At 33.2% G+C, this 21,704-nt stretch overlaps 2 protein-coding genes across 4 annotated transcripts in view; one reads left to right on the forward strand and one right to left on the reverse strand.

The window, feature by feature from the left end:
* The first annotated feature begins 5,164 nt into the window (after window positions 1-5,164).
* Window positions 5,165-7,561, forward strand: LOC119612214 (TOX high mobility group box family member 4). 2 transcript variants are annotated; one of them, XM_037967945.1, is made up of 3 exons: window positions 5,165-5,196; window positions 5,261-5,496; window positions 6,501-7,561. In XM_037967945.1, the coding sequence occupies exons 2-3, from the start codon at window positions 5,341-5,343 to the stop codon at window positions 7,410-7,412; spliced, it is 1,068 nt and encodes a 355-aa protein (XP_037823873.1). In that variant the 5' UTR covers window positions 5,165-5,196; window positions 5,261-5,340; the 3' UTR covers window positions 7,413-7,561. The 2 variants fall into 2 exon arrangements, with proteins under 2 accessions (XP_037823873.1, XP_037823875.1); XM_037967947.1 differs by lacking the exons at window positions 5,165-5,196; window positions 5,261-5,496 and adding an exon at window positions 6,215-6,344.
* Window positions 7,562-12,397: 4,836 nt separating this feature from the next.
* Window positions 12,398-21,704, reverse strand: part of LOC119612213 — a 10,258-nt gene continuing 951 nt past the window's right edge. The window contains exons 1-5 of one of the 2 annotated variants that reach the window (XM_037967944.1): window positions 19,862-21,704; window positions 16,628-19,627; window positions 15,758-16,514; window positions 14,096-15,693; window positions 12,398-12,708 (exon numbers count right to left, since the gene is read on the reverse strand). The exon at window positions 19,862-21,704 is cut by the window's right edge and continues 951 nt beyond it. In XM_037967944.1, coding sequence (XP_037823872.1) covers window positions 14,246-15,693; window positions 15,758-16,514; window positions 16,628-19,627; window positions 19,862-20,965 — 6,309 coding nt within the window. In that variant the 5' untranslated portion in view covers window positions 20,966-21,704 and the 3' untranslated portion in view covers window positions 12,398-12,708; window positions 14,096-14,245. Of the gene's footprint in view, window positions 12,709-14,095; window positions 15,694-15,757; window positions 16,515-16,627 lie in introns of both variants that reach the window. The other variant, XM_037967943.1, reaches the window with a different exon arrangement.

Raw genomic sequence — 21,704 nt, forward strand, 5'->3', positions numbered from 1 at the left:
CCTAGAACGATGAAATCCGGAAAAAAATGTATGTCATCCGATTTCTACACTTCCAACTTAAAGTTCTATATAGGTCTTTATCGTGCACAAGATCGTCCGATAGCAGTTATATATCATTTAATATATACGGCCATAGTAAAATTCTTTGAAAAAAAAAAGTTTGTTGTTGTAGTACACACCCTAGAACGATGAAATCCGGATAAAAATGTATGCCATCCGATTTCTACACTTTCAACTTAAAGTTCTATATAGGTTTTTATCGTGCACAAGATCGTCCGATAGCAGTTATATATCAATTTATATATACTTCCATAATAACATTTTTTGTAAAAAAAAAGTTTGTTGTTGTAGTACACACCCTAGAACGATGAAATTCGGAAAAAAATGTATGTCGTCCGATTTCTACACTTCCAAGATCGTCCGATAGCAGTTATATATCATTTAATATATACGGCCATAATAACATTTTTTGTAAAAAAAAAGTTTGTTGTTGTAGTACACACCCTAGAACGATGAAATCCGGAAAAAGATGTATGTCATCCGATTTCTACACTTCCAACTTAAAGTTCTATATAGGTCTTTATCGTGCACAAGATCGTCCGATAGCAGTTATATATCAATTTATATATACTTCCATAATAACATTTTTTGTAAAAAAAAAGTTTGTTGTTGTAGTACACACCCTAGAACGATGAAATCCGGAAAAAAATGTATGCCATCCGATTTCTACACTTTCAACTTAAAGTTCTATATAGGTTTTTATCGTGCACAAGATCGTCCGATAGCAGTTATATATCAATTTGTATATACTTCCATAATAACATTTTTTGTAAAAAAAAAGTTTGTTGTTGTAGTACATACCCTAGAACGATGAAATCCGGAGAAAAATGTATGTTGTCCGATTTCTACACTTCCAACTTAAAGTTCTATATAGGTTTTTATCGTGCACAAGATCGTCCGATAGCAGTTATATATCATTTAAAATATACGGCCATAGTAACATTTTTTGTAAAAAAAAAGTTTGTTGTTGTAATACACACCCTAGAACGATGAAATCCGGAAAAAAATGTATGCCATCCGATTTCTACACTTCCAACTTAAAGTTCTATATAGGTCTTTATCGTGCACAAGATCGTCCGATAGCAGTTATATATCAATTTATATTTACTTCCATAATAACATTTTTTGTAAAAAAAAAGTTTGTTGTTGTAGTACACACCCTAGAACGATGAAATCCGGAAAAAAATGTATGTCATCCGATTTCTACACTTCCAACTTAAAGTTCTATATAGGTCTTTATCGTGCACAAGATCGTCCGATAGCAGTTATATATCATTTAATATATACGGCCATAGTAAAATTTTTTGTAAAAAAAAAGTTTTTTGTTGTAATACACACCCTAGAACGATGAAATCCGGAAAAAATGTATGCCATCCGATTTCTACACTTCCAACTTAATATTCTATATAGGTCTTTATCGTGCACAAGATCGTCCGATAGTAGTTATATATCAATTTATATATACTTCCATAATAACATTTTTTGTAAAAAAAAGTTTGTTGTTGTAGTACACACCCTAGAACGATGAAATCCGGAAAAAGATGTATGTCATCCGATTTCTACACTTCCAACTTAAAGTTCTATATAGGTCTTTATCGTGCACAAGATCGTCCGATAGCAGTTATATATCAATTTATATATACTTCCATAATAACATTTTTTGTAAAAAAAAAGTTTGTTGTTGTAGTACACACCCTAGAACGATGAAATCCGGAAAAAAATGTATGCCATCCGATTTCTACACTTTCAACTTAAAGTTCTATATAGGTTTTTATCGTGCACAAGATCGTCCGATAGCAGTTATATATCAATTTGTATATACTTCCATAATAACATTTTTTGTAAAAAAAAAGTTTGTTGTTGTAGTACATACCCTAGAACGATGAAATCCGGAGAAAAATGTATGTTGTCCGATTTCTACACTTCCAACTTAAAGTTCTATATAGGTTTTTATCGTGCACAAGATCGTCCGATAGCAGTTATATATCATTTAATATATACGGCCATAGTAACATTTTTTGTAAAAAAAAAGTTTGTTGTTGTAATACACACCCTAGAACGATGAAATCCGGAAAAAAATGTATGCCATCCGATTTCTACACTTCCAACTTAAAGTTCTATATAGGTCTTTATCGTGCACAAGATCGTCCGATAGTAGTTCTATATCAATTTATATTTACTTCCATAATAACATTTTTTGTAAAAAAAAGTTTGTTGTTGTAGTACACACCCTAGAACGATGAAATCCGGAAAAAAATGTATGTCATCCGATTTCTACACTTCCAACTTAAAGTTCTATATAGGTCTTTATCGTGCACAAGATCGTACGATAGCAGTTATATATCAATTTATATATACATCCATAATAACATTTTTTGTAAAAAAAAAGTTTGTTGTTGTAGTACACACCCTAGAACGATGAAATCCGGAAAAAAATTTATGCCATCCGATTTCTACACTTTCAACTTAAAGTTCTATATAGGTTTTTATCGTGCACAAGATCGTCCGATAGCAGTTATACATCAATTTATATATACTTCCATAATAACATTTTTTGTAAAAAAAAAGTTTGTTGTTGTAGTACACACCCTAGAACGATGAAATCCGGAAAAAAATGTATGTCGTCCGATTTCTACACTTCCAACTTAAAGTTCTATATAGGTTTTTATCGTGCACAAGATCGTCCGATAGCAGTTATATATCAATTTATATATACTTCCATAATAACATTTTTTGTAAAAAAAAAGTTTGTTGTTGTAGTACACACCCTAGAACGATGAAATCTGGAAAAAAATGTATGTCATCCGATATCTACACTTCCAACTTAAAGTTCTATATAGGTCTTTATCGTGCACAAGATCGTCCGATAGCAGTTATATATCATTTAATATATACGGTCATAGTAAAATTTTTTGTAAAAAAAAAGTTTGTTGTTGTAGTACACACCCTAGAACGATGAAATCCGGGAAAAAATGTATGCCATCCGATTTCTACACTTCCAACTTAAAGTTCTATATAGGTCTTTATCGTGCACAAGATCGTCCGATAGCAGTTATATAACAATTTATATATACTTCCATAATAACATTTTTTGTAAAAAAAAAGTTTGTTGTTGTAGTACACACCCTAGAACGATGAAATCCGGAAAAAAATGTATGTCATCTGATTTCTACACTTCCAACTTAAAGTTCTATATAGGTTTTTATCGTGCACAAGATCGTCCGATAGCAGTTATATATCAATTTATATATACTTCCATAATAACATTTTTTGTAAAAAAAAAGTTTGTTGTTGTAGTACACACCCTAGAACGATGAAATCCGGAAAAAAATGTATTTCGTCCGATTTCTACACTTCCAACTTAAAGTTCTATATAGGTTTTTATCGTGCACAATATCGTCCGATAGCAGTTATATATCATTTAATATATACGGCCATAGTAACATTTTTTGTAAAAAAAAAGTTTGTTGTTGTAGTACACACCCTAGAACGATGAAATCCGGAAAAAAATGTATGCCATCCGATTTCTACACTTCCAACTTAAAGTTCTATATAGGTCTTTATCGTGCACAAGATCGTCCGATAGCAGTTATATATCAATTTATATATACTTCTATAATAACATTTTTTGTAAAAAAAAAGTTTGTTGTTGTAGTATACACCCTAGAACGATGAAATCCGGAAAAAAATGTATGCCATCCGATTTCTACCCTTCCAACTTAAAGTTCTATATAGGTTTTTATCATGCACAAGATCGTTCGATAGCAGTTATATATCATTTTATATATACGGCCATAGTAACATTTTTTGTAAAAAAAAGTTTGTTGTTGTAGTACACACCCTAGAACGATGAAATCCGGAAAAAAATGTATGCCATCCGATTTCTACACTTTCAACTTAAAGTTATATATAGGTTTTTATCGTGCACAAGATCGTCCGATAGCATTTATATATTATTTTCTATATATGACCATAGTATTATTTTTTGAATGTTTTTTATTAAAAGGCATTCTGTAACGATATAATCCCAAATATATTTATATTTTATCAGATTTGTTCCTTTCCACATTTATATACATATTTTAATTGATCAAAAATAATTTTTTTAAAGTAAATCATGAAAATCAATTTTTTTGAATCTTTTCCACGTGCATAAACACATATTGAAAATGTAAATATTGAAAACGAGTTTTTGCGTCTTTTCCACGTGCACAAACACATATTTGTAAACAAAAAAAACTCACCACACCAAAAAAAATGTTTATTTTGATAAAACAGCTGTTGAGGTTTGTTTTATTTTTCGTCGGGTTGTTTTCTTTATGTGCGTAGACGATAGTCAAGTTATCGGCTTTTTTGAAACAAAATAGTCGACTTCGACTTTTTTCGACAAAAAGTCGATTGTTCGATTATTCGAAAGTCGATTTATAGAACCCTAGCACTTACACACGAAATTTATGTGATGCCAAGTTTATTAATAAATAGATTTATTCTACTTGGCAGTACTACTACAAGTTGGTTATGTATCAAAGCTTTAAAAGAATTAATTCCCTAATTTTCTTCAAATACATTGCCTGAGATTTAGCTGTATGATAAAATTGCAAATTTCATAATTTTAACCCATTTAATATGAATTGTTTTCCATCAAATCTTGTAAATTATGCTCATATTTCATAATTAAAAAAAAAATCATAAAAATATTAATGGGTCAATTATGGATAGCAACCAAACTTCAGTTGAGTTGCCAACAGTCAATGCAACTGTTACAAAACTTCGTATTATACCCAGTTCACACAATTCAATTATTCGTCACACACTCTCTCATTCTTCATTCCAAAAAATAACAAAATAATGAATGAAAAAAACAACAACTTGGCGGTGAACTGTGAAAACGAATTACTAATATGTTGTGGAAACGGGTAATTCAGAAGCCGAATTAAGTAATTGAACTATTCGTATGAACTTAGTATTATTAATTGTAATCAAAAATTCCATCCCTGCTTGTGCATTTGTTCATTTATTGGTTTGTTTACGTTTTTTTGTTTTTGTAAATTTCAATTTTTGCCAAGTGCTGCCAAGTTTTATTAACACTCCTTATCATAAAAAATACGTGAGCAAGAGCAAATGTCAAATAAAAAAGTGAATATTACAAAAAAAAAATCTAACAATTGAAATTTTAGTGAAATTTCTTTCCTTTCTATAGATAAAAATGTACAAAATTTAAAAATTGTACATTAAAAATTATATATAAAACTGAAGAAGTAAATAAATATTCATTATAAAATGAATACACAATTTCATACACCATCATTTGGTGATGAACTTTTTGATATGGGCGATGCTTCATCCAACTCCACTCCCACAACGAATTTTTTGGGAGGACATGGAGTTAATACTACTTCGTATATGCATCAACAACAACAGCATACACCAACAACGGTAGGAAAGGCCAATAGCTAAAATATATTAAGTTTTTTTTTTTTTTAATTAAGGCCTCATAATTATTGTGGAAAAGATTGGAAAAAACATTCTAGTATGAACCCTTAAAGGCTATTTAATAAAGCTCCATTTTTTGTGTTATGTAGTTCGGCGGCATGTTTGTATTTTTGATTTACGAATGCACCGGATTAAAAATATTTGTTTTCCAAATTAACTGCTCACGGAACTTCTAATCCTTATAAAATCCTTCTAAATTGTTAAATATTATTACTTAAATCACCATACTATTAAACAAACAAAATGAAAAATAACTAATATACGAATTAATTTGTCCATACTTTGTTTAACATGTTAAAACAAATTAGTTCCACCTCAATTACTATATGAGGGTCATAGAAGCAAAGGCTGCTATCTCCATTTTTTAATGAACCTTATTGAGTTCAAATTTAGCATTCAATTGATATAAAAATTTGTCAGATTGGAGTTATCTGGAAAACTATATGATTGTAACTCCAAGAAAATTGGAGATTGCTACCTTTGCTTCTATACCTTCTCATATACAAATTAAAAATATTAAACTTTATTCTGATCTGCCCTCGTCTCTTGTGATTTAATTTCACCACCCCTTCAATATTATAATCATTTTAAAATTGTTTCACTAGTTTTTTTCTAAATACCATATTCCCTTTACAATACCAACAAATATTATATTAATAACTGTGTATGTAATTTATATTTTTTACTCTTATCAATTTATAAAATCTATGCAGCATGTTAAAGCTTCAAATAATAATTTTTTAATTCATTTTAGTTTGTTTTAAACAACGAAACCAATGAAGAAGCTGTTAGTGAGTTTATTTTCAGTGTTTTTGTTTAATTTTAACAAAAAATACCGCCACAATACATAAAATCATTATTATCTTTTCCTCTTTCTTTCGTTTTATTCATATTCTTATGCTGTTATTAAGTTTATTGTGTGTTATTTTGTGCTCCCCACTTTCTAGACAAAACGTATGATTAGTCTTCATAATACGTCAGATGAATACCATACGGCTAATGAAGAATCATTTAACGTCACGGCAAATAATTCAATGAACAATTCAGTGCTACAAACGAATACCAATAACTTAAACAATGTTCTGCCAGGCGGAGCAACAGGAGGAGGAGGAATTGCAACACCTTCGCCCACTACGGGACCAACCACAATGGCGGCACGCAAGCAAATGGTTCCATTAGATCAAAATGAACCTGCTAAACCTTTGTCCGCATATGCTCTATTCTTTCGTGATACTGTAAGTGCTATTAAACAACAGAATCCCTCTTGTTCTTTTCAAGAGCTATCAAAAATTGTGGCCTCCATGTGGGATGCTTTAGATCCAGCACACAAAAATGTCTACAATAAAAAGAATGAAACGGCAAAAATCGAATATTTAAAACAAATGCGTGTCTATCAACAACAGCAGCAATTGAAACAAGAACAACTAACAGCAAATGTTAATGAAACCGTACAAACGGAGGCCAATGTCCAACAACAAACAACAACATCGGTACAACAAGTGACGCCAACACCAGCAGCAGCAAATAATCTAAACAATCAACAAAATACCGAAGTAATTAATAACAATAATCCAGCCGTAACGGCCACAAATGCCACAGCAAATTCAGGAGCACCTTCCGATGAACAATTGCGTTTATTAACTGAAGCTGGTGCGGTACAAAAGTGTACACGTGAAAATTGTAATAAACGAGCCATCATTAACCCCGACTGGGAAGATGAGTATTGTAGTAATGAATGTGTAGTAATACATTGTCGTAATGTGTTTAATGCTTGGGTACAATCCAATTTAGAGGCTAAACAGCAACAACAACAACAGCAGCAGCAACAGACAACAACGCCGCAAACTACTACAACCTGAATTATTTATCACTTTTTATTTATTTTAATTTCTTTTCAGTTTTAATTTTGTTTCTTTTATGTAAAAGCTTATTTACAAATTAAATTGTAAAACATTTTTACTGTATATTTAAGAAATAATTTTTAATATAATTAATAAATTCTATTACATTAATTTAATTAAATGTGGTTATTTTTTTATATTTTGTTGAATATAGTTAGGCATTAAAATGTTAGAAATTCGCGTGGTTTTTAGGTGATAAATGTTAGATGTATTAATATGTGGGATAGAAAATGTTACATAAATACAATTCGTATTTTTAAAACCTTTTATTGACCTTATAGTCAAACATTAGGCGCTTACGACTGTTAAATGGTTGGAAAGAAAATTCGAAAAGCAATTTGTTTTTATTCTTTATTTCTTATTTTAAATTAGGGGGCATTGCGGTGGGCAGAAAAACATCGTTTTGTTAAAGCTCAGATTTTAAACTTTCTAGTAAATTGTGAAGGAATCGTAGTGTTCATAGAATAGAAACTCGGAATGATATAAAACACAAAGTCACTGCAAAGTCCCCAGACCATTAAAGTGTCTCACAGCACATGAATTCGAAATGTGGCAAAAATGTTCCTTTTTTGGGATATATTCTATAATATAACTGCTTGAATATTAGTTTTTGTCCTTAAAAGATAACGCAAACTTGTTCTTAGCTGTGGCACAAAGCAAAGTATAACATGTAGTCCGTCTCTTTAACAGCAGTACCTAACTCTAAGCATGTATTAGTGAAAAAGTACCTTACAAAGAATATTTTAAAATAATAGAGAGAAAAGTAAAATTAATCACTTAAGGAAGGCACTTGGGAACAATTAAACACCAAAGTCAAAAATTCGAAAAAAAAAACATCCATATCATACAAAATTTGTTAACTATATATGAATAAAACCCTTGAAAATACTACAAGTTGGTTTATTTATTGAATACAATAACTCATCTTCAGGAAAGTTTGTTTTGGACTGTACACTTCAAACGAACACTTGCTATTTGTCCGGCAAGGCCTGTCTGAAACGTTAAATACTATTTTTCAAACATTATTGTAGATTATTTTGCTATAAACATTTTTGTTATAAATTCCTGACAATGTTGTTATTCACCAAATATAAAAAACAAACTTTCGGCACAATATTTTTAGGATATTGCACTGTGGCTAACTAAACTCTTCTTGCAGGCCATTATAGATAGACGCATCCTTAACTTTGGAAACTATTTTTCATAATACTGTGTAGTTATCTTTTCAAAAGCCTGCCTGCCCACTGTCACTTAAATCAATAAAAGCAATGATGTCGTCGCTACAGACGGCAGATGGTTTTTGTGAACATCAAAATGGAGATTGCCGGTTCCTTCCTGGCTTAGTGAAAATAGTACACTTTTTTATTGACTAAATAGCTATTGCTTACCTTGTAAACTGCATTTATTTAATCCATTAAAACCTGTAAAAGAACACTTCACAATTTGCTCAAAAAATATTGGTGACCGATTGGCTTTAACTTTTATTTCTTATGTTTTTATTAAATTTAATACTTTTAACATAACATTTCATATTATTAAACTATTTACAAGAAAATCTTTGAAATTTTTTCACAAAAATTTAACTATTTTTACTATTTTCACTTGTTGCCCAATTTAAGGATCCATTTTTGCATTCACTTGCATTTTTACTGCATATTTTCTGTAGTAACGGTACTCTTTACATAGATGTATTTTCGACATAAGGTGCTGCCAGATTTTGAGATTAATATTAAATGTTACCATATTGGTGCATATTTTATTTGAATGAAAAAACTGTTATTATATTTTATACTTTGGTTAAGCTATGTATACTAGACTAAAGACTAGACTATAGACAAGGCTACAGACTAGACATAGACTATACTATACTATAGAACAGACTATAGACTAGACTATAGACAATACTATAGAGTAGACTATACTATTGACTATACTGTAGACTAGACTATGGAATAGACTATAGACTAGACTATAGAATACACTATAGAGTAGACTATAGACTAGACTATAGACTAGACTATAGACTAGACTATAGACTAGACTATAGACTAGACTATAGACTAGACTATAGACTAGACTATAGACTAGACTATAGACTAGACTATAGACTAGACTATAGACTAGACTACAGACTAGACTATAGACTAGACTATAGACTAGACTATAGACTAGACTAGACTATAGACTAGACAATAGACTAGACTATAGACTAGACTATAGACTAGACTAGACTATAGACTAGACTATAGACTAGACTATAGACTAGACTATAGACTAGACTATAGACTAGACTATAGACTAGACTATAGACTAGACTAGACTATAGACTAGACAATAGACTAGACAATAGACTAGACTATAGACTAGACAATAGACTAGACTATAGACTAGACTATAGACTAGACAATAGACTAGACTAGACTATAGACTAGACTATAGACTAGACTATAGACTAGACTATAGACTAGACTACAGACTAGACTATAGACTAGACTATAGACTAGACAATAGACTAGACTATAGACTAGACTATAGACTAGAGAATAGACTAGACTATAGACTAGACAATAGACTAGACAATAGACTAGACTATAGACTAGACTATAGACTAGACTATAGACTAGACTATAGACTAGACTATAGACTAGACTATAGACTAGACTATAGACTAGACTACAGACTAGACTATAGACTAGACTATAGACTAGACAATAGACTAGACTATAGACTAGAGAATAGACTAGACTATAGACTAGACAATAGACTAGACAATAGACTAGACTATAGACTAGACAATAGACTAGACAATAGACTAGACTATAGACTAGACTATAGACTAGACTATAGACTAGACTATCGACTAGACTATAGACTAGACTATAGACTAAACTATAGACTAAACTATAGACTAGACTATAGACTAGACTATAGACTAGACTATAGACTAGACTATAGACTAGACTATAGACTAGACTATAGACTAGACTATAGACTAGACTATAGACTAGACTATAGACTAGACTATAGATTAAACTATAGACTAAACTATAGACTAGACTATAGATTAGACTATAGACTAGACTATAGACTAGACTAGCCCATATACTAGGCCGTAGAATAGAGTAGACTATAGACCAGACTATATATTAGACTACAGACTATAGACTAGCCCATATACTAGAGTAGACTATAGAGTAAACTAGACTATAGACTAGACTATTCACTAGACTGTGGACTAGACTATAGACTAGACTATAGATTCGACTAGACATAGAATGGAGATTTTAAAGTTAATTTTGGAACCAATTATTTTTATTTACCATCTTACCATCTTCTTTTATTTCTCTACCATTTCACTTGTAATAAAACAAAATTTAATTTCTGCTAAATATATTTTTTATTTTCTTGTTTTCTTTTATTTGTATTCATACATAATTTTGTTTGTTTTTTTAATTCTTTTAATTTATTTTGAAAATTGTATGTTTTGCTTAATTCTGTTTTTTTTTTTAATTTGTTTAAAAAAAGCCGAGAGTTATTAAAATATATATAGTAGGTATAAGTATAGAGTATATAGTAGAGAAAAAAAACGATATTAAATTCATAATTATAATATATTTATAAGAAGAGTACTTAAACATTATACACACTTATATAATTATATAAATAATTAATATATAAAAATTAAAATTATAAATATAAAAAAATAATAAAAAATTATATTGTTATATAATTAATTGTAAATCACTTCAAACTAAAGCAAAAAAGTATAAGAAAAATTTTGATTTTTTTTTAGGAAATTTAAATAAACTAAAATTTAAAATTTTAAAATTAATAAGTCGTTTCGCAGAAACCTTTTTAGAGAAAAACAAAAACATACATAATAAAAACTACTAACAAAAAAAAAACTAGACTTGTTAATTTATAACTTAATGAGTTGTTTACAAAAAAAATATATTAAAGAAAATTTTATATAATAAACAAATATTTTGTTTTAACAAAATATTTCAAATTAATACACAATTTTTTTTTTTAAATATAGAAATATATTGACTCAAAAATGTTATGCATTATTTATTAAACACAATGTGTAATAAGAGATAAATAGGGCGTACGTGTAAAGGGGAGTGTGTGGGTGTGAGAGAGAGCTTAAAGCTTTTTATAAAAATATTGGCATTATAAAAAATATCTTTTTTAAAAAAACATCATATAAAATCACAAGAAAAAAACAAACATGCTTTATATAAAAAAAATTATGTATAAAAAACAAAACGGACGCCATTGTTAAAAAAAACAGAAATTTAATTAAAATAAAAAAACTACAAGAGATTTTCAGTAAAAGCTTAGAAAAAGAGAGTAAGTTGAGTTTAATAGTTTTAAACCCGAAGGCAGTTATTAATCTTATTTATTTTAACATGCAAAGCAATACATTTAAGCCAATTCGTAGAAAACCAACATCGAACTGTGGCCAAATGAGTAGAGTTTTAAATAGGAGTAAAAATAAAGCTTTAAATGCAAAATAAAAGCTTTAAAGAGATCATTCTATTGCTATTGAAACTCCTGTATATTTCTCTCATTCGTTTTCTTTTGTTAATTTTTATACACAAAATACCAAATTCTAAATTATTAATAAACCAAAATTATTAAATTGTTTTTTTTTGTTAAATATTCTTGTTTTTTTGTATTGTTTCAAAGTTTTAAACCTAAATAATATCACCAAATGGTTTTCTATGTAATGTAATGTACTGTATATTATATATTAATAACTTATGTGCTAAAAAAAACAAACTTATTTTCTTTGCTGTTTCGAATTTCGAATGACAAGTTTTTTTGTTTTGTTTTTAAGATTTCAATTCAATTTTTCTTATTAAATGTAATTTAGTTTAATGTATATGTATGTAAGTTTGGTAATTGTAATTATTATTTCCTTTAAAGGGGCGGGTTTGTTTTTTTTTTAATTTCTGCTTTAGCTTTTTTATAAACTTAATATTGTTTGTATTTTTTTATATTGTGCTTTAGTTTTTCTTTTTAAATTTTCAAAAACTTTTGTTTTTATTATTAAATGTTTTCCTTTTTTTCTTTTTTAATCCTGGTTTAAGTTTCTAAGGTGTCAAACTAAAGCTTGCTAAGTTTTTTTTTTTTAATTTTAACAAGCAACTAATTACTTTTGTTTTTGACTAGAGTTGCTGTTTAAGAATATGTGAAGCCAAATTTTAAGAATCCAATAATCCAAAAAAACGGTAGTATTTTTTATAATCTGCAAGAGAAAGTATATATAAGATAAAAAAGATTTTTGAAAAGGTTTTATATTTAAAAATAAAAGTGAATTTTGTAAGTTATTTGCGTTTGAGGGTTTTCCTTGTTATTTAAAAACAAGAGATTTGTGGTAAATTGTTTATAGATTGAAGTAGTTTTTAATAGTGATGTAAAGAATGCTGATGTATAGACGAGTACATTGACTAATCTATGGACTATTCTATTGACGAGTTTATGATATAGTCTATAGAACAGTCTACAGATTAGTCTGTGGCTCAGACTATAGACAAGTCTATGGAACAGTCTATACAGTAGTATATGGAGCAGTCTATATACTAGTCTATGGACCAGTATGTAGACTAGTCTATGGACCAGTTTAAGGACTAGTCTATGGACCAGTCTATAGACTAGTCTATGAACCAATCTATGGACTAGTCTATGGACTAGTCTATGGACCAGTCTGTGGACTAGTCAATGGACCAGTCTATGGACTAGTCAATGGACCAGTCTATGGACTAGTCAATGGACCAGTCTACCGACTAGTCTGTGGACCAGTTTATAGACTAATCTATGGACCAGTTTATAGACTAATCTATGGACCAGGCTATAGACTAGTCTATGGACCAGTCTATGTACTAGTCTATGGACCAGTTTATAGACTAGTCTATGGACCAGTCTATAGGCTAGTCTATGGACCAGTCTATAGGCTAGTCTATGGACCAGTCTATAGACTAGTCTATGGACCAGTCTATAGACTAGTCTATAGACTAGTATATGGACCAATCTATAGACTTGTCTATGGACCAGTCTATAGACTTGTCTATGGACCAGTCTATAGACTAGTCTATGGACCAGTCTATAGACTAGTCTATAGACTAGTATATGGACCAATCTATAGACTTGTCTATGGACCAGTCTATAGACTTGTCTATGGACCAGTCTATAGACTAGTCTATGGACCAGTCTATAGACTAGTCTATGGACCAGTCTATAGACTAGTCTATGGACCAGTCTGTAGACTAGTCTATGGACCAGTCTATAGACTAGCCTATGGACCAGTCTATAGAATAGTCTACGGACTAGTCTGTAGACTAATCTATGGGCCAGTTTATAGACTAGTCTTGGGACCAGTCTATAGACTAGTCTATGGACCAGTTTATACACTAGTCTAGGGACCATAATATATAGACTAGTCTATGGACTAGTGTGTAGACTAATCTATGGGCTAGTTTATAGACTAGTCTTGGCACCAGCCTAGGGACCATTATATAGACTAGTCTATAAACCAGTCTAAGAACATTCTATAGATAAGTCTATGGACCAGTCTATATAAAAATCATGAACTTCCTTGAAATCAGTACAAACCTTTAGTTATAACTATATGTTACCTCATTTAATTTAAGAGTTCTTTCATCCATATAAACCGTAATTAAGGTTCTAAAAACACATCTTCATCTATTCTTTTAAAATTTTCTTCATCATCATCATTTGACACTGTGCTGCTTCTTCTTCTTCTTCCTGTACCCCCTTTTCACATTTTATTCGATTATTTGTAATTCGTTTATATCGACATCGGCGGAATCTTTGCAGAATGTACTCGAACGTTCTAATTTTGATGCGACCACAATAGATGATGGTTGCTGCTGATGATCGATATCGTTATTTTCATTGTTCGCATTATGATGGGAAGTTTTTATGAGCAATTCGATCTTTTGTTTAACAGCCTGTGCAGTTTGATAAATCTCATTGGAATTTTGTAATGTGCGGTTTTTGTTATTACTTGACTGGTGTTGTTGTTGTTGTGAATTGGTTTTATTTACAGCGATACCATGAGTGGTGGTTTTCTTCAAGTGCAAAGTGTTCGGTCTACGTGTGGGTATATTTGAAGGTTGTCCATTACGATTGGTTATGACAGAAGAGTGGGAAGCTGAACGCATTACCGGGTGACCGCTGAATTGTTTGACTTGTTCTTCTTTGGCATTATGAGCCTCTTGTGATTTTTTAGGATTATCTTGTTGTTTGTTCTTTTCCTTTTCGGCTCGTCTGGCTAAGATTTCACGAGATTTGGCCGATAGGAAACTGTGTTTTGTTACCGGTGGGTTGTCATTCTTACCCGGTACCGAAATGGAGCGTTTATATAAATCTCTTGATGATTGATTCGAGGAAACTGATGATAGACGACTGTGAGCCGATTTGGTGGTGGTTACTGATGAGGGACTGGAGCCAGTGGAAGTTATTTTTTGTTGTAAATATTTAGGTGCTCGTGGACCTAAACTAGTAGGTCTTGAGGGTTTTGTTGTGCCATTGACAGTTTTGTTTTTTTGATTTTGATTAGTGTTGATGTCTGCTTTGACATTTTTTGGTCGCGCCAAGCGTGCAGATGTTAGCGATTCTCGTGATGCTGTTTTATTGGTAATCACTGAACTTTTCATGCTTTCATTTAATGAATCGACCCCTATGTCGGAGAAACGTTCAGTATCGGAAGACTTGTTAGTTTTACTTCTTGCCGGACGACAGGAAGCTGAAGCCAAACTGTCCAAGGACATGTTGTTGGTGGATTTTATGGTAGCCGCTTTACCATTGAGATGTTTACGTGCAGCAGGACTTGAATGTCTTGAACTTTCACTTGAAGATTGCTGATAGTTTTGTTTCTTTGCCAGACTCGCTGGTATGCTGGAACTAGTGCTGCTGCGAACCGGTCCCTGTGTAGTCGGTGTTTTCTTGGGTTCCAAATAACGTGGCCTCACATCGGACAGCTTTAGAGGTTGAGGTTTTGGTTTAGTTGTAGAATCAGCCGCTCTCGTTTCAATGGGTTTCTTTGGTTCAGTGGTTTTGGTTGTTGCGGATTTTGTAGCCTCTGATTTAGTTCTGCGGTGTGTGGCGGAATTGGTATTCACACTGTTACGTTCTGAGCCGACCGTACTTTGAGATATACCTCGTAGAGATTGTGGAACATGAGCACGAGAATTTGATTTTAAAACACGACCTAAAAGATAAAATTGTATGTTGTGAATTAAAAAAGAAAATTAGTAAAACAATTATCAACTTACTTGTTCCTTCTCTTAAATCATGATTAGCTTGCACACCCCGCTCGGTTGTCTGTACCGCATCGTGGGTCTGAGTGGCCTTATACAGCTGAGTATCGCCGGCCAAGGTTTTCTTCGAATGTGCCTGTATGGCCAATTTTACTTGCTGCAGATCTTGATTTCTAGTGCTGCCACCAAATGAAAATGCTTTCGAAACTGGCTTGCCTCTTTTCAAATCTAAGGGTTCTGTTAATCTGGCTAAAGTTTGAATTTTCTTTCTTAAATCTAAATCCATTCTCTGCCAGGCTGTTACTCTCATTGCCCTGGAGCATTGTCGAATGAGACACTGTTCGACGGCAGATAACAAAGAACTAACAAGTCTTATATACTCAACATCCCAGTCCAGATCTTCCTCCTGAAGACCTTGTAATTCTTTGGCCAATTCTCCTAAACCAGCAGGCATTTGTATGACTTTAGCTTGGAGCACAGTATTAAGACGGGTAATACGTTGATAACTACGACACGCCTGATCTGCTGTTAGTGAGGAAGCTGTCCTTAGGAGCACACCTTCCAAACGTGGTATATGACAACTACGATCATGACCCAGGGAAAGGAAAGAATCGCTGGCTATTAAGCTGGCAAAATGTTCTGCTATATACGTGTAGGCAGCATCTAAGATGTCACGCACTAGATTTTCGCAAACACCTCCCCAACGATATGTAGCCAATTGGGCTAATAAATTGTCGCAATCCAGTACGCAATCCAAAACGGATTCGGAGGTCTTGAAGAAAATTTTAGAAAAACACAATTTAAATATTAATATTATTCTTTAAGATTTTTCACAGTTTTTAAAGAATTTTTTCTAAAACCCTTAAATTAACAAATTGTACTTACCAAGTATGCAACAATCTGTTGACGACATCTACCCAAAATATCTCCAGGCAATTGAGCAAACTGACGAGTAGGCCACACCTTCAAATAATGGCGACAAGTCCATCTTAAACATTTGCGATACAAATCATCCAAGGCATGATTTAAAGCCACCGGCAGTACTTGTAAAATGCCATCAATACAACCCGAACAGGGTTTATGGAAATTATGGCAATAATTCGTTTTCAAAGCATGAGCTGTTACTTCCTTTAAACCTTCCAAACCTAGCAAATCGGCTAAAGCCGCCAATTCCATAAGACTAATGCCATCGGGTGGATGTGAAGCGCCCGAATAGATGTGACACAATGCAAAATGCACAGCTGAGTAAGAGTAACCCTGTAACGAGACCACACTAGTCGATTGATTGCCCGCCAACATGGCAGCAAAATATTGGCAACGAGAACGTAAAATACATTTATGAGCCTTAATGCGCCGACCATGAACTTCGACAATCATATCTGTAGCGATTTCTTGCAAAAACATTTTTAGCAAATCTTCTCCCAGTCTTCGGGGTTGACGACATGATATCGAAGACTCATCCATGCCTGATCTGCTAATGCTGGAAGCCAAACTGGAGTCGGCACTTAAATCGGTTTGTATATAGTCCATGTGATCTAAAGCCATATCGTTGGGTAGAGAATTGGATATTTCCTTAGAGAAATTGGGAAACAGTCTGGATAAACTGCGCAAATTTTCCACTGAATTGGTAAAATTTTGAAAAGTGTTTCCTGTGGAGCGAGACATGGTCCAGGAATGAGGTCTGGCTCGATTATCATCACGGTATAAACGATTTATTTGCCGATGATTGCCACCTACACTGGTGCTCATGCGTTCGGGAGATTTCAAATCTAACTTCACTGGCTTATCCATATCCGAAAGCTTAACAAATGTTGTGGCCGTTGTGCTAGAAGTCTTATCGGCCTCGGCGTGCTCGTTGACAGTTTCCAGCAACATTTTCTGTTTCTCTATGGTGGCTTGCAGAGAATCCATTGTCAGATTCGTATGTATTTTCTTTGGTGATGAAGTTTCTTTGGCTTCAACTATCGTTTCCATTATAATGTTCGACATGCGACAAGAGGACGATGATGAGGCTAGATTCTGAGTTGATATGGGTATTTGAGAAGAGGTTGACGCGGCTGCTTGCAAATTCTTTAAAGACTCTTCAGCCTCACGAGCCGCTTGTTCTTCATCCTGTTGGAAAGTTAAATCATCTGTATCGGTTGTGGATATAGGCGAAAGATCTTTAGATAGAATACCATCAGTTATGGAAGCCAAACTAGATTTATCAAAAGTTTCATTTATTTGGACATCTCTACGACGTTTCTTAATACGATTTGCCATGGCACCACCAGCAACGCCCTCCTCTTCTCTTTCGCCACCAGAGCTAGTACTCAGTTCTGATTTCGAACCCGTATAATCATCATAGGGTGATAGAGAACTGTCTATGGATAGAGATGAAGTTTTTGAAATAATGGGCAATTTATCTATTATACTCATTAGACCCCTATTGCCATTATCTTTCCCCTCATTATTGTTGGTTAAACTAATCGAGCGTTTATATTCGGTATTACCATTAGGATTATTGCTATTGTTGCTCCAAGAGTGTCGTTTATTGGCTTCATGTTGAGCTCTTTGCTGCATGGATATTCTGCGTATGGCCGCCACTGTTATAGGTGGATCTAAATTGACTTTGTAATCCAAAGACTTTGATTCTCCGATATTTGTTGTTTCGTTTTCAGTAGGATTTTTAAGTTGATTCGATTTAGACATTAACGTCTCAGTAGAACTGGCAGCAGATTTTACACTTTCTACCTCAAGTTTCTTTTGATTTTGGCTGGTCAACGAACTGCTCAAACGTTGTGCCAAACTAAAGGGTTCTTTGCGTGGCTTGATTTTAGCATTTTTATCACCATTTCCGAAATCAATAAACATGCTAAAGATGTTATTTTGCGAACTGTTATTGGATGTTTCTTCAGGTTTCGTTGCTGGCTTTTGATTAGGCAAATCATTGTCTTCTTTTGCTTTATACTCGCTGGTGGAGAGATTTACAAAAAACTTTGAGTTCGATGGACCATTAAACGATTTACTCATTTGGGATTCTGTATTAATTTTCTTCTCTTTGGGCTTTTTATCCATATCATCGAGGGAAATGAAGAAGCCACAACCACTTTTATTCGAACTGTTAGAATCAGTACGCTCTCTAAATTTAGTGTGTGAAGTCTCTAAACTAGAGGTTGAGCTAGTGCTTTTACGTCGTTCTTTCTGACAGTCACCCATATCTACTACCCAAGAAGCTATGCCGGGCAAAGGTTTTCTAGGTTTTGGTTTGTGCCTTAATTCCACCTCATCATCATACTCATCCCCTACGGGACGGGTGGGTTCAAAATCAAGCGATGTGAAACCACCCGAAACAATAGGACAAGTTTCGATTTGTCTTTTTAAAGAAGGGCTGTCACACTTTTTCGGCTGGTAGTCGGCTATGCAAGAACCACCCGAAATGATGGGATTGGCTTCATCAAACTTAGAACGTTTTGGTGTTCGGGGCATGGGTACCGGAGAATCGGTAGCATCACTGCAATAGGCTCCAGAATCACGATGATGTGAAAAGGAAGATGACGACAAAGTGTAATCCCGATGTATGGAGGACGTATTTGAAGAGGTATTGGGTTCTATATGCACTATTGAATTGTGAGGTGTATCCGGCAATAAATGTGGCTTAAGCTTTGTTACTTCATAATCCTCTAGATGATGCCGCGTTGCTGGCTGTTGCTGTTGTGCTGTATGACTAGGTCTATGTTCATGCTCGGACCACACCAAACTAGGAGCCGGACTAGAGGAAGAATAATCTGTAGTATAACTAACATCGCTATGAGCCCCCGTTTGATTGTGTTGATTCGACGTGGCCATGTGAGTGTTAAGTAGCTTGGTGTGTTGTAGTGGTAAAGCTGTATACTGTGTCGGATTCTGTGTATGATAGGAGGAGAAATTGGTAAATTTTCTTTCGGCCAAAGGATGACGCATTTTAAATAAATCCGAGGAGTCTGAAGAGTCTACATCATGAGCTAAGGACACCGAGGCCTCGGTAGGATCATCATTGATTATACCATTTTTATGATTATCCATTAGCTTATTCTCCGTTTCGCTGGGATTATTATGATCCCTTTTCCAGAGTTTCTCCTCATCCGACAAATTACTTACCGATTCATTCGACAACTGAGTATCATTTTTATGGCCATTTTCAGCATTATCATCTGAAGAACATGATGATGAAGATTTAGGTCTGTCTGGCGGTGTACTAATATTAGCATCATCGGCCAGATCCTTGGATTTAACTTTGCACCGGGCAAAGGCTTTATGGAATGTTTCTAATTTCTTTGTGGGTGAATCATCATCGGCTGTTGTCTTAACCTGAGCTTGTGTTGAGGGCTTAAAAGGCTCCACCTCATCTTCATCGCACAGCGAAGAAGCATCGATAAAACAAGCACTAGTTTGTGAAGCAGTCATGGGATTTTCCACCTTATTTAGGAGAATATCACGTTGCAGAGAAGAAGTACTACTGCCTTTTATTAACGAACTAGTATCAGCTGTTGCCGAATGACCAGCCGAATAGGTACGTTCTCTAGCCAGCGGCTCTAAGCAATCCAAATCCTTGTTTTTTATAGCTAAATGCGTATAGGAAGATGAAGGCTCTTCCTTATGCGTCGATTTACAATTATCTTTGGCGGCAAAATTCTTCTCCAACAAACCCACACAGTAGTTGGTTAAATCCACATCTGCTTGCGGTATTGTGTTATTGGCAGCGGCGTTGGTAGCCGCCTGAGGAAATACCGATTCCCAAGAACCAGTCTCTGAAGAAATCGATGATGTTTCCAGTATAACAATTTCCTCATTTTGTCTTTGTTTTTCTTCTTTAGAAGGTGTGGGATGTAAATTATTCGTTAAAGAATTATTGATTTTTAATTTAAGCGGTGGCAGGATGGGACCTTCAAAATGTTTATTATCCTTCCCCGAGGTGGAGGAAACAGCATCTGCATTTATAATATTCGAAGTAGAGCAAATATTATGATCCTCGCTGGGACTTATATTAGTACTGCTGACAGGAGAAAATGTATCACGTTCTTCATCACCCAAATCAACTTCACAAGTCTTGTTGGACGAACCGGAACCCTGACGTGGTAATAGTTCCAATGGATTCAAAGGCCTTCTTATATCTTCACTATATTGTGGTGCAGAGGAAGAAGAACTAGAACTTGTGCAGGTGTCGGGACTTAAAGGTGTTGTTACATTACTGCTAGTATCCATGTTTATTTAGGAGTTTTTATTCTTACTTATGATGAATGCATTTAGTTTTCAATTTGTGGCTGTTGTTCTCTACAAAATTTTATTTTTGGGACGGTCACGTTTTATTTAGGTTCGAAGGGAAGCTAACAAGTATTTTTTTTATTATAAATATTTAGTTTTTTTTATTATAATAATAATTATTTTTTTTTTGTTGCTGTTGTTGTTTGAGAGTTTTTGTTCTATCTGGCTGCTAGCGACTGCTTAGAATAAACAATGAGTTTGTTATTTGTGTGGTACAATAAACTCACTACATATGGCGCTTGATTTCCAATATTTGTTTGTTTAAAAAAAGCTCTTTAAGAAAGATTGCCTCCCAATTCCGTTGTTGTTGTTGTTTCAATTTATGTAGATTTTTTTTTTTTGAATTCTTCTTTTTTTCAAAAAGGAATCGTTATTGTTCTTTAGTTATAGGCAAAAGTTATTTTTTTTTTTTAAAATTGTTGTAACTTTACATGGCAACGTTTGTATTATTATTTTCTCTGTTGTTTAGTAGATTTTTTCCAATGTTTCGTTATCGCAGACAAGTATAGTTGAAGCATGCAAAAACTTGTCTATGTAGGAAATGGAAAATAACAAAAAAAATATACTCTTAGTTCAATAACGTCCCATCATCTTTATTTTTGTGGAGTGAAAAAAAATAATATATATGTTCACAGAGCATTCCAAGCTTAACTATCAACAAGAATATATTATAGTGGCA

This window comes from Lucilia sericata, unplaced genomic scaffold (assembly GCF_015586225.1).
Source record: "Lucilia sericata isolate MDLA Ls3-8-SP2 unplaced genomic scaffold, ASM1558622v1 Contig001628F_arrow, whole genome shotgun sequence".
NCBI lineage: Eukaryota > Metazoa > Arthropoda > Insecta > Diptera > Calliphoridae > Lucilia > Lucilia sericata.

Excerpts from the sequence above, each read along its gene's own strand:
- LOC119612214 (XM_037967945.1), top strand. The coding sequence starts at position 5,341 with ATGAATACACAATTTCATACACCATCATTTGGTGATGAACTTTTTGAT. Across the intron at positions 5,497-6,500 it reads AACAGCATACACCAACAACG|ACAAAACGTATGATTAGTCT; the intron begins GTAGGAAAGGCC and ends CCCACTTTCTAG.